The sequence below is a fragment of the Rhineura floridana genome, chromosome 22, assembly GCF_030035675.1.
Source record: "Rhineura floridana isolate rRhiFlo1 chromosome 22, rRhiFlo1.hap2, whole genome shotgun sequence".
Taxonomy (NCBI): Eukaryota; Metazoa; Chordata; class Lepidosauria; order Squamata; family Rhineuridae; genus Rhineura; species Rhineura floridana.
Genome location: NC_084501.1, coordinates 3,235,938 through 3,252,809, shown reverse-complemented (window position 1 = coordinate 3,252,809; position 16,872 = coordinate 3,235,938). Strand labels below are relative to the sequence as shown.

At 41.3% G+C, this 16,872-nt stretch overlaps 1 protein-coding gene and 1 long non-coding RNA gene across 2 annotated transcripts in view; one reads left to right on the top strand and one right to left on the bottom strand.

Moving 5' to 3' along the window:
- BANF1 (BAF nuclear assembly factor 1) lies at positions 1–9,270 on the bottom strand. The gene is made up of 3 exons (XM_061605841.1): positions 9,099–9,270; positions 1,594–1,733; positions 1–678 (listed from the first exon to the last, which is right to left on the bottom strand). The coding sequence occupies exons 2-3, from the start codon at positions 1,714–1,716 to the stop codon at positions 532–534; spliced, it is 270 nt and encodes an 89-aa protein (XP_061461825.1). The 5' UTR covers positions 1,717–1,733; positions 9,099–9,270; the 3' UTR covers positions 1–531.
- The window catches only part of LOC133374678 (uncharacterized), a 25,074-nt gene continuing 17,433 nt past the window's right edge, over positions 9,232–16,872 (top strand). The window contains exon 1 of the long non-coding RNA XR_009759935.1: positions 9,232–9,427. This is a non-coding gene — a long non-coding RNA (uncharacterized LOC133374678). The remainder of the gene's footprint in view (positions 9,428–16,872) is intronic.

The window sequence follows — 16,872 nt, the reverse complement described above, 5'->3', positions numbered from 1 at the left end:
TAGTTAACACAGCTGATTTTTATTGTTTTAAAAACTCTGCAATGATTTTTGGTTCCTGCCATTCAACCGGGTAGCATAAAAAGTTATAGTGAGGATCAAAAAGTAGAAAGAAACTAGAAAAATAATCCTAATACATCTTTTGTTTTCAGAACCAACAGATAAACCCCAATCTAATTGGAGCTCAAACCAAAGGAACTGGGAGATCTCATTATTGGTAGGCAGTATGTTTTTGGAGTTCAGTGGCCCAACGGGGGGGGAGGGGGTTGCTATCAAAGCCACATAAAAGACATATGGAGTATCAAATTAGAACATCTGACCCTTCTCAACTCTCTCCCTAAAGAAAAAGAGGTTCAGTTACATTAAAAGGCAGTAACAATTTTCTTCCCCTGGTCTCAGGAGTGATAGCCCTAACGAGCCCTTGTAGATGCTGAAAGGTTTATAAAGAGTATACGCTGTGAGAGAAGGGGACGTTTGATCTCTTTCCAATTACAAAAGCCCTAACAGCATCCACCAGGCTTTGACTAATGGCGTTCACAAGAAAGCATCGCACCATTCCCTCAGGCAGCCGTAACAGTCTCTGGATTGCTTGGCATTGGCACCGCACGTGTCCTTCAGCCACTCACGGAAGAGGTCCTCGTCCTTCTTCAACACTAAGAACTGCCCGAGCACCACGTAAGCCTAAGTTTGAGAAAGAGGGAAACATACAGGGGTTAGCAACTTGGATACAAGAAAATACAACTTTATGAAGGAATCCATTGGGAGGCTGAAAATTCAAGAAAAGCTTTTCCTAAACCTGGTGCCCTCCAGATGTTTTGGAATACAACTGCCAGAGTGGCTGGGTCTGATGGAAGTTATAGCCCAAAATATCTGGAGGGCACCAGGTTGGGGAAGGCTGTTCAAAACATCTGGGAACATAGTTACAGGTTATCCACTTGGTGTGGTGGATTGAGCTAAATACTCAAGATTGGTGAGACAGGTTCACGTCCTCACTGTACCACAAAGATTACTAGATCAGCTTGGGTCAGTCCCTGTCTGTCCCTATCCTTTGCTCGCAGGGTTGAGAAGAGTATAGCGGAGGGCATGTATGTTGCCTGAAACATCTTGGTAATGTGGGATAAAAAATCTAACACACAAATCGAAGCCACACATTTGCTTCTCAAGCTAGATTCATGACGAAAGATCTTCCGATTGCTTCATGCATCTACTTCTCAGATGAGAGTTACTGTGACTAGACTCCTTCTCCCTCACCTTCAAATTTTGCACTGGAAAACTGTTGCGAAATCACCCACATGTGGCAATTACATTAATACTGAATCTTGTCTTGGTGGAGCCCAGGGGTTCAACCCACGTACGGATCAGGCACAGACCTGCTTAGCTCCAGAAAGCTTGCTGCATCATATAGGCTCTGAACAACAGGCTGCAACAATCACAGAAACAGAGCACATCACTGGGCTTACAGGCCATAGGGGTAACTCCTCGCACCTCTGAAGTGACCCCATAGCAGAGGTTTGTCCAGAGACTGGAAAACGGCACACCATCCAGTTTAATTTTCATAAACTGATTTTGCTTCCAGACCAACAGCCCAGAAGATACCTTGTCAAAGCCTTTGTCTTCCAGCTTTTTGCCAAGTACATCTCCAATGCCAGCTAAAGTGCCAACAGGCTTGTCCCCCATGGGCTCGGCCACGAAGTCCCGATGCTTCTGGCTGGTGGTCATCTTGCCTGCAGTTCTGCCTGCAAACAAATTTAAATAAATAAATAATGCCAGTCAAGAGATCAGTCAGGTGTCATAACTTAGGGGTGAGAGCATCACCAAGCAATTGGTAAAAGCTACAAGCCACTAGAATCGCACACCAGCCAAAGTTATGTTTCTTGGCTGATTATTGCAGCCTGATAGCTGGTTTGTTGACTATGCCAGGGAGGAAGAAACAGATATCCATGTGGATGGTTGCATTAGGAGTGTACACTCCCCTTCAAAATTGGTCACTAAGCCATAAGGATACAGTGATTCTGTCAAGAGATTCATGTGGATCGCATATGAACGTGGTTAGAGGTAATAACACAGGACAGAGCCTTTTTGCACTTCTAAACATGCACAGTGGATGAATTAGGAGTTGCAGTATAAATAAACTATGTTTTGCTTATTTTCTCTGTTCGGCAACAAATATATTTTGGTATTATGGTGCTTTTTACTGAGATTTATTACCTAGGTTAGAGGATACACAGTGGCCTGGGTCACTCCAAACCATGGTTTAAATATGACCAAGCCTTCCCACCCACCCCTGTGCACGAGCAACATACAACGCAAACAAGTTAGAGTCTGTGCTCTGCAGCCCAGCTTTTCGTTTGTTTTCGAAACAAGCCATGTGCCCTAAGTCAGAAATAAGCCAACAACTCTGGCTTGTTTCTAGCTTAGTGTTTGTGATTTGCTTGAATGCACAAATCAGAAGCCAGGTCCACGCAACAGAACCAGCCAGACTTGGGTGAGGAGGCTCATCCTCATTTAAACTATATTAAGGTTTAAATGGGTATGAGCCAGTATATAATTTGGGCAGCTTTGAAGTTGTGTTTTAGGTCACACACACATTAATATAAAATGCTCAGCTCTAGAAGTGTGTAAGGATTGGCACATTAACCGCCCCAGGCTCCTTCTGGGAGGAAGGGTGGAATATAAATTTAATAAATAAATATTTTTCAGTGCATTCTCTCCTTTTACAAAGGATATGCAAAGTTACTTTACAAAGTTCTGTACATATTTTAAGACAGTATTAAATTACAAATGTACAGCTAAAATTCTGAATGTTTGAACACAGATTTGTACTTCATTAAGAGTACTTTGATCAGGAAATTAAATTACTAAATTGAATTACTAGGAATAAAAACAAAAATTTCATACTTCAGGCCTGAATTAGCTTTATTGAACATTTTTATGAGACAAAACACAAATCTACAATATAAAAGACTTACAGTAGGGCCCCACTTATATGGCGGGTTAGGGAGCAGGCCCCCACTGTAAAGCGGAACCCATAGACTATAATGGGGCCATCGTGCGAAAATGACGCGGAAACGTTGCAAAAGAGCAAATATCAGCTTTAAAATGGAAAACGAAAGCCGCCACATTAGCGGAACACCAGGAAGCGAAGCGCCGGGAAGCGGGGCCCTACTATATAGGATTTATGCTGGCGGCAGCCAGATTGACGATTGCCAAATATTGGAAATCACTGGACGGTTTAACACGGCAAAACTGGCAAAAGAAACTATGGGAAATCACTCTATTAGAGAAGTTAACACAGAAAATAAGAATGGCGGAGAGGAAAAAGAAAAGTAAGGATTCTTTCGAAGCGGATTGGTGGCCTTTTATAATGGCTGCTACATTGGACACTAGTTTGGGACCAGTGCCTTATTCTTTCAGATTGTTGTGGATATCTTAAGAATGGAAGTTTCTCAGAGAAGAAAACTACAAAATAAAATCTTAAAAGTTAATAGTCATTAGGGGAAAGGGAGGGAAGGAGGAGTGATAGTGGTTGGGGAAAGGGAGTTAATAGGTTTTTTGTATTATTTTGTAACTAAATACATGTTAATGCAAAATGGAAATAATAAATTTAAAAACACAAAAAGATTCAACTACTTTCGACTTTGAAAAACTTATTTAGGAAGCATTTATATAGCACTTTATATCTTCTGAGGGTGGGTTACACTAACAATGCAATCTTTTACATGTCTACTCATTGTTTATAAGACATATAAGTGCTTATAGGGCTGCTACCTAAGTAAGTCACACATGCTCAATCAAATCCCAATTAGTTTAGAGCACTAGAAGATGTTCATTCAAAAGCTTCCAAAACACACCACTGCTCAAAGAAAATTTAAAAATGCATTTACTCAAATTGGACACACAAATACGTTGTGTCAGTGTTTTGGAAAACACAGACAATTTGTGAAAGAGAGCGTGGCCAGCACTGTTGCAACTATTTTCAACACACGATCACTAGAGGCAAGGCACCATTTCTCAGCCACGGTAGCGCCAGCTAAGATGGCACAAACAAGACTTCATTGCTGCTACCAGGCATACCCAACTCAGGGCAGGAGGGGAAGAGGAGAAAAGATCAAGTTTGACAGGACAATTCTAGAGTTCACACATGGACAAGGGGAGGGGACCCGGCCAGGGTTTGGCTGCAGCTTAATTAATGCCCACCTCAAAGGACCAAATCTTCCAAATATCTGGATTCTCAGAGCAGTCGACTGGAGGCGCTACTGTTCACTAGAGTCGCACACAGTCTCCAGTTCATCAATGCAACAAAGCCATATCTTCCTGATAAGGGAATAGAGCCAAGAGGGCAGCAGGTGGCATTACTTAACACAACTAAATAAGGCAATGCGGTGCTGAAAAGGCAGCTAAATAAAGCAACAGCACCACCTGCTGAATACTGAATCAATGAACACCCCATGGATTGTGGTGGGACTTGGTTTCCTTTTAAAAAGACATCATATACACTGGACTGAGCAGGATTCCTCACTGGGTCCTTGGGATGACTGAAGCACCAAAACAACCACCAGTCAAGGGAGAAGGCGACTTTAGGTTTTTTGTTGTTGTACCAGCTCCAGGATGGCACAGAGGGCCTTGTATCGGGCTCCTCCCGAAGAGAGACCAGCATAGGATCCAGTATGTCCAATCAATCAATCAATAGTGATCACTCGTGACCGAGTAAGATTGTCTTCCAAGATAAGGTCTTTAACGGTAGGTCCATAAGTGTCTGTGGAGACCAATTCTGGATCCACACAGCCTCCCACAGTGAGGACATAGGTTTCCAGATGGAAGATGATCACGGTGAGAATTTGCTTGATGTGCCTTCCGCTTAGCTCCTTTGTCCCGTTCACCCTGTACTCGTGCTTCTTCAAAGTCCACAGCACCTTCGATAAAAGCCAACCTCCATTTGGGAAGCTCATGGGCCAAGAATTCCCAGTTCTTGATGCTCATGTTACTTTTTTTAGCTTATTTTTAAGAACATCTTTAAACCTCTTTTGCTGTCCACCGATATTACATTTTCCATCCTTAAGATGGGAGTAACGTAGCTGCTTTGGAAGACAGTGATCAGGCATTCGAACAACATGGCCGGTCCAGTGAAGTTGATGTTGGAGGATCATTGTTTCAACACTGGTAGTCTTTGCTTCTTCCAAAACGCTAACATTAGTCCACCTATCTTCCCAAGTAATTTGCAGAATTTTCCAGAGGCAGCATTGGTGGTGGAATCTTTCAAGAAGTTGGGAGTGGTGTTTATAGATAGTCCATGTTTCACAGGTGTACAGTAAGGTCGGTAGTACAATGGATTTGTAAATACAGTAGGGCCCCGCTTACCGGTGCTTCGCATTCCGGCGTTCCGCTAATGCGGCGGCGGGAAATTCCCCCTTTTAAAGCCGATTTTGCAGCATTTTGTGTCATTTTCGCATGACGGCCCCATTATAGTCTATGGGTTCTGCTTTACGGCGATTTCCGCTTTACAGCAGGGGCCTGGTCCCTAACCCGCCGTATAAGCGGGGCCCTACTGTAAGCATTTTGATCTCCCTGCAAATATCCCGATCCTCAAACACTCTATGCTTCATTCGGGAGAATGCGGCACTCGCAGAGCTCAGACGATGTTGAATTTCAGCATCATTGCCAGCTTTTACAGAGAGATGGCTGCCAAGATAAGAAGTGATCAAAATTCTCCAGCGTCACACCATTAAGCTGGATTGATGGTGCTACAGAGGAACTAGTTCGCACCTGCTGATGAAGCACTTTGGTTTTTTTGATATTAAGCGAGAGGCCAAGCTTTCCATAAGCTTCTGCAAAGACATTTAACATAAGAACATAAGAAGAGCCTGCTGGATCAGGCCAGTGGCCCATCTAGTCCAGCATCCTGTTCTCACAGTGGCCAACCAGGTGCCTGGGGGAAGCCCGCAAGCAGGACCCGAGTGCAAGAACACTCTCTCCTCCTGAGGCTTCCGGCAACTGGTTTTCAGAAGCATGCTGCCTCTGACTAGGGTGGCAGAGCACAGCCATCACAGCTAGTAGCCATTGATAGCCCTGTCCTCCATGAATTTGTCTAATCTTCTTTTAAAGCCGTCCAAGCTGGTGGCCATTACTGCATCTTGTGGGAGCAAATTCCATAGTTTAACTATGCGCTGAGTAAAGAAGTACTTCCTTTTGTCTGTCCTGAATCTTCCAACATTCAGCTTCTTTGAATGTCCACGAGTTCTAGTATTATGAGGGAGAAGAACTTTTCTCGATCCACTTTCTCAATGCCATGCATAATTTTATACACTTCTATCATGTCTCCTCTGACCCGCCTTTTCTCTAAACTAAAAAGCCCCAAATGCTGCAACCTTTCCTCGTAAGGGAGTCGCTCCATCCCCTTGATCATTCTGGTTGCCCTCTTCTGAACCTTTTCCAACTCTATAATATCCTTTCTGAGATGAGGCGACCAGAACTGTACACAGTATTCCAAATGCGGCCGCACCATAGATTTATACAACGGCATTATGATATCGGCTGTTTTATTTTCAATACCTTTCCTAATTATTGCTAGCATGGAATTTGCCTTTTTCACAGCTGCCGCACACTGGGTCGACATTTTCATCGTGCTGTCCACCACAACCCCGAGGTCTCTCTCCTGGTCAGTCACCGCCAGTTCAGACCCCATGAGCGTATATGTGAAATTAAGATTTTTTGCTCCGATTTAGGATGGTTTGAAGATCTTCCTCTGTATATGTGGAGACTACATTATCATCGGCATACTGAAGTTCTATGAGAGAGGTTGACATTACCTTACTTTTTGCTTTCAGCCTACTGAGATTAAAAAGCTTTCCATCAGTTCGATATGTGATTTCCACACCAGTGGGAAGTTTCCCCTCAACAAGGTGTAGAATCATGGTAATAAAAATGGCAAATAATGACGCATCCCTGTTTGATGCCTGATCCCACTCTGAATGGATCACTTTGAGAGCCATTGTTGTCCAAAATTGTTGCAGTCATGTTGTCATGGAGGAGTTGCAAAATATTCACAAATTTATCAGGGCATCCAATTTTCAGAAGGATGGTCCAGAGAGCAGTTCGATTTACAGTATCAAAGGCCTTAGTCAGATCAATAAGCGCCATATATAGAGGTCGGTTTTGTTCCCGGCATTTTTCTTGAAGCTGTCGTGCAGTGAAGATCATGTCCACTGTCCCCTGGAAGGAAAGGCAGAAACCATTTTGGGATTCGGGGAGGATGTCTTCTGAGATAGCCCCATGATGGCACAGAGGGCTCTGTATCGGGCTCCAGCACAGCATCCAGTATGTTCCAGCCTCCCCGAATGCCCTACTTCTATTGCTGACAGGAGAAATACCAGTGGTAGCCTCCTCCCACTGCAGCAAGGAAAGCTGGCGGTGCTCCTTGTCTCCGCTGGCAGAGAGGACCCTGCACTTCATTCTGACTCAGGCATAGGGGACCATTAGCCCTCCAGATGTTGTTAAGACGTCCAACTCCCATCAGCCCCAGCCAGCACGGCCAGTAGTCAAGGACAATGAGAAATGTAGTTCAGCAACATCAGGTGTACATCTCCTAAATGCTTCCTCCTCCCCCTCCAACAATCGACTTCAGGACACTTGGGTTAGAACATAAGAGCCTGCTGGATCAGGCCAATGGCCCATCTAGTCCAGCATCCTGTTCTCACAGTGGCCAACCAGGTGCCTGGGGGAAGCCCGCAAGCAGGACCCGAGTGCAAGAACACTCTCCCCTCCTGAGGCTTCCGGCCACTGGTTTTCAGAAGCATACAGCCTCTGACTAGGGTTCACTGAGGCTGGAATCCTAATCATTCCAAATTCTTATCTAGCCAAATGGTTTTTTACACTGACTTTCCATTACAGCTGAGGGGCACAGAGCTTTCCACCTGCCCTCTCCAAGGTCCTTCTCTTAGGCACTTTCTCATCACCAGGCAAACGAGCCCGATAGTGTCAGAGCTCACTCGAGGAGAAAACAAATCTCAACATACTTGCGTGCGCCACTCTTGCTCCCACCTTCCTGCTTTTACTGGCACCACCCCCAAGGAAAGAGCCTACCACACCCAGACACTCCCATAGGCTTGGAGCAGGTGAGAACCTGAGCCAGAGATGGAAAGATTGAAGACAGGGACTGAGTACTGAGGAACTGAAGGGCAAAGTTTCAATCTTAAATGTTTTTCTGTCCCCAACAGCAATAAAGGGCTGTGCAGTTTCATTGGGAGGGCTCAACTTTGCATATCAACAATTGTACAATTATTTGATAAGTGATATGGGTGAGCTTTCTGGAGGGAAAGGTTTACAATAGGAGGAGTTATTTGATTCTGCACATTTACTGGGAACTGAATTCGCATGTTTGATTTGTATTTACCAAATACAACTCAGAAGCACTGCATATTGACTTTGCTTTATAAACATCTCCACTTTTCCCACAGGTGCCTTAGTCCATTAGAGAATCCTGTAATGGAGCTTACTTTCAGACAAATATTTTAATGTGGTTTAAGCATTAAATTGAAACAATGAAAACTCTACTTGGAAATTATTTTGTGAAAGCCCAGCACATTTTGAGGAACGACTGCTCTGAACTCCATCAGGATTTACTAGAAATCCCAACTAGAAATAAAAATCTGGGGAAAGGTGATTTTAAAGCTTTTTTAAAAAAAGTTTTAAAATAGCTTTTTTTCTCAGATGTTCTACTGTAATCCCTTCAACGCTGGCTTTGTTCTGCCGTGTTGAGCACCTTAAGCGAAAAACGAGGCCTATAATTAATAAGCAACAACAGCCCTGGAAGGTAGGCCAATGCCATCATCATATAAAACCGTTCCTACCCAGGTGGGGCAAGAGTGGGGTGAGTGTGTGCGTGAGGCCGATCAGAAGGTTCGCGGCCGGGGAAGTGGCCCCAGTTGCTCGACATTACGGCGTTGAAGTTCATGGCATTAAAGAGGCCCATTAACAAGCCGCGAGTGAAAAATGCCGAAGACGGCGGGGCCTCCCGACCGCTCGCCCTCCCAACACCTGAAGCAGTCCACCCCCGCGGGAAGCCCGCCCTCCGCAGCCCCGTTCCCCGCAGCCCGGCCGCTCACCCGCTCTCTCGCCTCAACCGCCGCTCCCGCGCGCCAAGGGGCTACTTCCGGGTTACGAGGGAAGGTATAAGTGCGGCCCGGAACAGGGGACGCTCTACGCTTTCTGCGGTTTCACAGCGAAAGCCAGAGCTACACATAGAGAGCTAGAGACGCTCTAAACCTCTCCTTAGCTTTCTATGATCACGCAAGAGCGGTCCTGAGCCACCCATAAAGAGGCAGGAGGGCGCTCTAGGCTTCTCGGCGGTTTTCTATGGAGGCTGGAATGTCTTCATGTTGGGAGATCTAAAACGCGGGAAAATTCAAAAAAGTAGCCTAGAGGGCGGGTGTGGGTAAGGGTTCTTTATGCATTTCTTACATTTATATAAGCGTGTACATTTCTTATGTGTAAGTTCTCTGAGCAAAAAAGTTGAAATAGCAAAATAAGCAAAAATCGAACACAAACGAAAGTCTTAAAATACAGTATAATTTTTAATTACATGGGGGACAGATGATTCTAGAGAAAGGTTTACCTAACTGTGAGCCATGAAATTTTCTCAGTTCTTCTTGATTGTGTTACATCTCTGGCCCTGCCAGGGAAAGTTTCACATGCTAGTAGCAGCTGTTGACTGAGGCATAGCTGCAGAAGCCAGTTTAAAATTTGGTAACTTTAGCTGAAGTGTGGAGAATCTCTGGCTCTCCAGATGTTGCCAAACTACAGCTCCCATCATAAAACATCAGAAGAGTGACCAACCAGATGCCCTAATGGGAAGCCCATAAAAGCAGGACCTGAGTGCGAGAGAAGGCTCCCCTCCTACTGTTTCCAGCAGCTGGTATTCAGAAGCATGCTGCATCTGACCTGGAGGCAGAACTAGTAGCCATGAATAGGCTTTTCCTCCATGAATTTGTCTAATCCCTTTTTTATCATTAATTTTTATTCAAATTTTCAAAAACATAACAAAACAAAAATAATTAAACAATAAAATAAAATGTTGACTTCCGATTTGTCGCAGAGCAGTTATAGGTCTACAATATATAACAATCCTGTCTCTTAAATTATATTACAAAATCACTTTCCTCCAGTAGTTATCTTAATTAATCATCAAATCTCATAGACATTACTTTATTCTTTACACAAAAAGTCAAAGAGAGGTTTCACTTCCTTGAGAAATATATCTATCAATTTTTCTCCAAATAAACATATCGATTAATCCATCTCATCAAATCTGTTAGGTCCAATAATTTCAATAGCCATTCTTCCATTATCAATGTTAATTCCATCTTCAATAATCTTGTTAAGTCCAATAATTTCAGTAGCCATTCTTCCATTATCAGTATCCCCATAATAATCTTGCTGTCATAGCCATAGTCATATAATAAGAGTCTAATGGGAATTTCCTTTCTCACAAATATTTAATCCACCTCATCAAATCTGTTAGGTCCAATAATTTCAATAGCTATTCTTCCATTATCAATGTTAATTCCATCTTCCATCTTCAATAATCCTGTTAAGTCCAGTAATTTCAGTAGCCATTCTTACGTTGTCAGTATCCCATAATAATCTTGCTATCATAGCCATAGTCATATAATAAAAGTCTAATGGGAATTTCCTTTCTCACAAATATTTCCTTGCCATCAATTCTGAATATGTTGCTGAAATATTGTTGCAAAGTCATATCTCTGTTCTTTTTTTTTACGAAATGCACTGGCACATCTCTTGAGAGTTTGTCCATTGTCACATATCTGTAGTTAATTCCATAGATTTTTTGTATGTCAAGCTCCATCACATCATTCCAGTCCAGAAATTTATCCAAGACATTAATATCTCTAATATCTTCATTAATTTCTTCAGAGACAACGTTGAATTCCAAACAGTAAACTTTATCTCTAATATCCATAAAGTCCAGGTCTTTTTCCAATTCCGCATTTGTTCCAATCTCCAGGGCTTGCATCTTCTCTTTAATTTTTCTTTTCTCATCTCTGATCTCATCAATCTCCTCTCTCACAAGATCCCCTATTTCTTTAAGCTCCTGGTTCATTTTGCCAAATTCAATTTTCATCTCCATTCTACCCTGTCTCAGGGTTTGTTTCGTTATCTCAATCTCATCCATTATTTTCTGAAACATGATTACTTCCAGATTCTCAGCCACTTTCTTGATTGCCATTCTTAAAACCACGAAGAAAAAAAAAACACTTATTTCAGCAACAATTGGGTTAATAATTCAAGCCTGATGACATCACAGTGTAGACAATACAGCATGCCTTATCTCTTATATGTTCAGGAATGCAAAACAAATTTAGTTCACAGCATCAGAACAGTTAGTGGCGTCGTGAACAAGCAGATTCGTCAAAATGAAATAGACCAAAAAAAAAATAGTCCCAGACATATAATACTCCAAAGTTCATAAATCAAATTTATTTATCTCCTCGGAATAGAAATCCCTCATCCGTTTGTATCTTTAAAATTCACAATTCCAGGTCAGCTTTTTGCAATCAAAATAAAGATAAGCTTTTTCAATTTCTTTCCTCCTTAATTTCGTGAATGAAAGAGAAGAGTGTTAACTCACCCAGGAATTCTTTGTAGCTGATTCATTGGCAAATCTCTTTTTGCTGCAACAATTTAAACCAGATGAAAAAAATAGAAAGAAGAATGCTTGCCTGTTAGAATCCGTTTTTCTTTGAAGAAAAGATAAACGTGTCGCTTAATCAGTTAGAGCTTGTTTGAAAATCCATCCGGCATTGCTGGCTGAACCTTCTCTCATAAATTAATGAAATCCAGTCCTCCCAACTAACACAGGCTTTTGTGGTTAATCTCTACGTTTCTCCCTGCCCGGGAGAAAATCTTTACCAGTCAAAAAGAACATTCTGACTGATTTTAAAACTGAAAAAGCTTCTTCTGAGACGAGAGCTCGTCTCAAAAGCAGGCACAGGCGAAGTCACCCTTCCCGGAAGTCCCCTAATTTGTCTAATCCCTTTTTAAAGCCATCCAGGTTGCCTCTTGAGGGAGCAAATTCCATCGTTTAACTATGCGCTGCGTGAAGAAATACTTTCATTTGTCTGTCCTGAATCTTCCAACTTTCAGCTTCACTGTATGTCCATACGTTCTAGTGTCATGAGAGAGGGAGAAAAGCTTTTCTCTATGCACTTTCTCCATGCCTTGCGTAGTTTTATAAACTTCTGTCATCATGTCACCTCTTGCTCGCCTTTTCTCTAAACCCAGGTCTACCCAATGGAAGGGCTGGGGCACACCATTTAGGGCAGAGTTTTGACATCTGGGACTGGGCGTGCACTATGGATAAACACTTGACACTTTAGAGATGGGTAGTCAGCCCTGTCTTGAGTGTCAAAGAAGGGGAGGAAGGAAAGGGTAAGAAATATTTATTTATTTATTTATTTATTTATTAAACTTATATACCGCCCCATAGCCAAAGCTCTCTGGGCGGTTCACAACAGACAAACAATCAATATACAATTAAAACCATATGTTAAACAACTTAAAATGAGTTCATGATACCAAAGAATCGAAACATAATTAAACATAAAATAACTAAAAACCAAGTACACAGTACTAAGTGTTAAAATTGAATTAGTTAAATAGAAGAACCCATCCAATCTCCTCCGGGTAGACTGAACAATTAATGAAGATTTCCTGGCTGCATATATGGTCAGATCCACAGCTGGGAATTGGGGCACTGAGCCATCCCGAAGCACAATGGAGTTCTTCTTGGGCGCACCTTTGGGGGCAGAGTTCTGACACTGGAGACTTGACATGTGCTGCACAGAAACACTTGATACTCTGGAAATGAGTAATCAGGCCAATGTTGAGTATCAAACAAGGGAAAGAACAAAGGGGATGAGAAATAGAATAAAACATCTCTGGGTAGACAGAACCAACAATGAAGACGATTTTATTTTTCTATCGTTTATGTATGGCTTGTTTATATGCACCCCTCTTAGATGCAAATTATTAAGCAGTATATAAATGTTTTAAATAAATAGTTTGTTAAAGAAGGAAATGGATCCTCGTGTCTTGTAGAGAAGGTTGCTTGCTCTTAGGGTAAATGACAAGATAGGAATATGCTCAGGAAACTACCTTATACCAAGTCTAAGCATAGATCCATCCAGCTCAATGTATGTGAAAGGAGACTGGAATGGTCTCCTTTTAGAAATGTTCCTTAATGAAGACTTATCTGGTTGATGAGAGAAATGGAGATATGAATGTGAAAAGAGATGCTTTAGCAAGCCGGCAGACAACAGCAGGGGCCACAAAGTTCTGAAGACACATCAAGCCCAAGGAGGAGCCATGCCCAGGGCCAAGGTGGGTGGGTTGTCAAGGTAACCGTAGCCCACCTCCCTTTGTGACATCTCTTGCTGAGGTTATCCAGTGTGGATTAGTTAGGAGAGGAGGAGTTACATTTTGTGGTTTTTGTTTCTTTTTATTTTTATATGTATTTTATTTCTGTTTGTTTTCATTTGTTTTTTGTATTTTGTTTATTTCTCTTTTCATATTTTTATTAATCTTTCATCTTTTGTATTTTTTTTAGCTAGATATTTAGGGTTAGGTGAAGGGTGAAGGGCATGATTAGGGTTTGGGGTTAGATTAGGTGGGCATTTAGCAGGGGAGATTACACAGGTGTTTTTTTTTTTTTTTGAAAAATACATATTTCATCAAAATGTAAGTAGGATTTCTTCAGCTTCTGTTTATATCCTGGGGTAAGGGCCCAGGGTTCACACACACACACTTGGCCCTGTTATAAACAAAACGCCCTAGCCCCTTTTTGAGGTCTAGTGGCTTGGGTTCGCTTCAAAATACTCACTCAATAGAGCTCAAGAACGAACGAAACAAGATGGAGGATGGAGTATATTTATTGCTAACACGTGCACATGGAGAAATAGCAAGCTAATTCTGGCAAACTATGCCTTGCTAGTCTTTTTATCAGCTTTGTTTTACTAATTATTCATGCATCATTATGATCATAATTACGTCACTTTAATCCCTGCCCATCTTCTTCTGGTAACGTCCCCTCGCTTCCATATCCATATATGGAACTTGTTTTTCACACTATTCCACCTTGAATGTTGCAACAATATTTGATACTTTTCTACAGTACAGGTGGACATTGCAACTAAAAGCCTGGGACCTTATTTTTGCAAACGCAGCTTTAAACAAACAATGAAAATGCAAGTTAGCAAATTAGCATTTCTCTTTACACACTCACAAGTAAGTTAACTGTCAGCAAATTATCACACAAGCAAGTCATACTGTGCTACAATTTCAAACAGGCCCAACACTTTTTACTTTAAGCAAACAAATAAGCAAAATACATTTGTTTAATTCAAACAAATAAAGTCCATTGTCACAATTCCCCCCTCAAGAAGCCCTTGAAAGTTTACTTTCATATGGCTTCTTCCTCCTATGGAGAGCTTTGCTACACTAAATGGTTGAACTACCTTTTGGCTCAAGGCAGAAAACTTCATTTTCGTGCTAGTACATGTGCATGTATGCTTTTAATTGGTACTAAAAACAACTAAGGCTCTTTCTAACGAATAATGGGATTCACTGTATGTAGGGAGTATACACGCCAAGGAATAACATTTATGCAACAACGTTTAACTTTGCCCTTGCTTTTCCTGCGCACAAACCTCTAGAACGCATTACCAGCCATACCAACAGTTGGGTGTATGTGAGAATGGGGTGGGAGTTATAGCTCTTGGCCTTACACCTCCTGGGTTCCACCTCAACCAAAATGGGGTTAGCCAAGCCGTATCACTCCCCCCTCTTTGAAATGTAGACGTATAATCCTTTCACAATTCTGCCCCCAGGCTCCAATGCTGACTTCCAGGGTATAACTGTGCCATATGAGATAGATCCATATTACAAGGGCCAGATACCAAAATCACCACAATGGGGTGTATTATAAGGGTTAAACCTCCTTTGGCGCCTTCTCCCCAGCCAAACAGGGAATTCAAAATTTAAAATCTTCGATGTGCCTATATCTGTGAGTGCTTATCTATAATGTAAGTGACTGTATGGCAATCATGTGCTATCTAGAGTGTAACTTGCTCTCCCATTTTTAATTGCTTCTAATTGTTTCTGTACATAGAATGAAAAAGTAACTTCTGAAGATTAGCTAGGCCATAGCCTAATGCAATGAGTTTGAGGTGTTGAAACAGATCTATTCTCTGGATGGTTCATACAGGGACTTTAAATGAAAAATCACATATTACTCATCAATAACAACATAATCACAAAATGCACGCACCCATATACTTGATTCAATACTTAGCGTAAAAGAGAAATAAAATACAACAATCATTTTAAGAGAAAAGCAATTTTGATGGGATTCCAAACTATAATTATGGCCCACTGGTGCAATTCCTGGGCATTGCACTTCCAAATTCTATAGACCCCATCACAAGGGATCTAAAAGGCCAAAAACATCCCAAAAGCAAAACATTCTTAACACTTAAGCTATGTAAAGAAAACAGCCAATGGTTAAATCATCACATAAAACATAATGCATAAATAGTTACACTCAACATTATAATTGAAGTAAAACAAATATAGTCTTGAAACACACTGCAGGTTTGTACAAAGTTCATCTTCAAAAGATCAAATAGTTAATCGATCAGTCTGTGGGTTGCTGATGCTAATCAAAAATTCAAATGATATAAAAAAAACAGTTCATTGCAGTAGCTTTCTTTCTGGAAGGAAAAAGTACGAAGACTGTGTTTCTCAGAACCACCTCCCCCCGTGTGACTTATTAAAAATGCCTTTTCTCCCACTGACATGGGCAGAGGCAATAACAGCCTTTAGTTGCTCCTGGAAAAATCCAAATCCATCAAGTCCTTTAAAAACAATCCTTTTGAGGAAAACAAAGCATCAGGGTTCCATAGTTGAGAGGGCATCTGTGTTTCTTTGCTTTAACTGCTTACAATGCTATTCATAAAATTCATGAAATATAATATAATGCATAATATAAATAATCTTGATATCTTTCCCTGAGGACCTTTTTCTTTAGCCTCCAAGATTTACATATCCATTTGATCATAATTAAAGACAAACCCTATTTCAAACACTCTTTTATAGTTGATATGGGTGAAATCTTGTATGGCATCTGTAACATTCTCTCACATTATAAGACCCGATATAGAATCACTCATTATTTGAATAAGGTATGGAAACATATGTATAATTCATACATATTCTCACATAGATAACCAAACACTAAGTTATAATGTTGTTTTTCCACATCATTAATCTTCTACATACATCTGTACATATCATACAACTTGACCTTCAACATTTGAAAACAAATCCTTACTAAAAGAAAAAGAGGGGTGAAACTCTCATACACCCTTATATTTGCACCTTTGCAACCTTATACACAGACCATTGGTAGTAGTCCCATTAAGCAGGCCTCTATGCTGTTAACACATGCTAAGGAATAGCACATCTGTTACATAGCTATATAAAGGCCCAATACGTTGGTACCAACTTCATATGAGGCTCCAATCAAAATACCTGCAACAAATCTCCTGTGTCTCACACACACAAAAAAAGTTTCTTTGGGGGTTAATGCTTCCTTAGCAAATCATTCAGCACAGGAAGGAAAATATAAAAATAATACCTTCATGGCTACAAATGAGACTTCTCAAAAGTGCACAAAAAACCCAAAATACCGTGTTGCAACAGACAGACACACAACATAACTACACATTCTAAAGGCCTTCAAATTTCTCTAGCCTCTGATCATATACAGAGGTTGCTAAAGAGACACAAAAATACTGGAAGAAA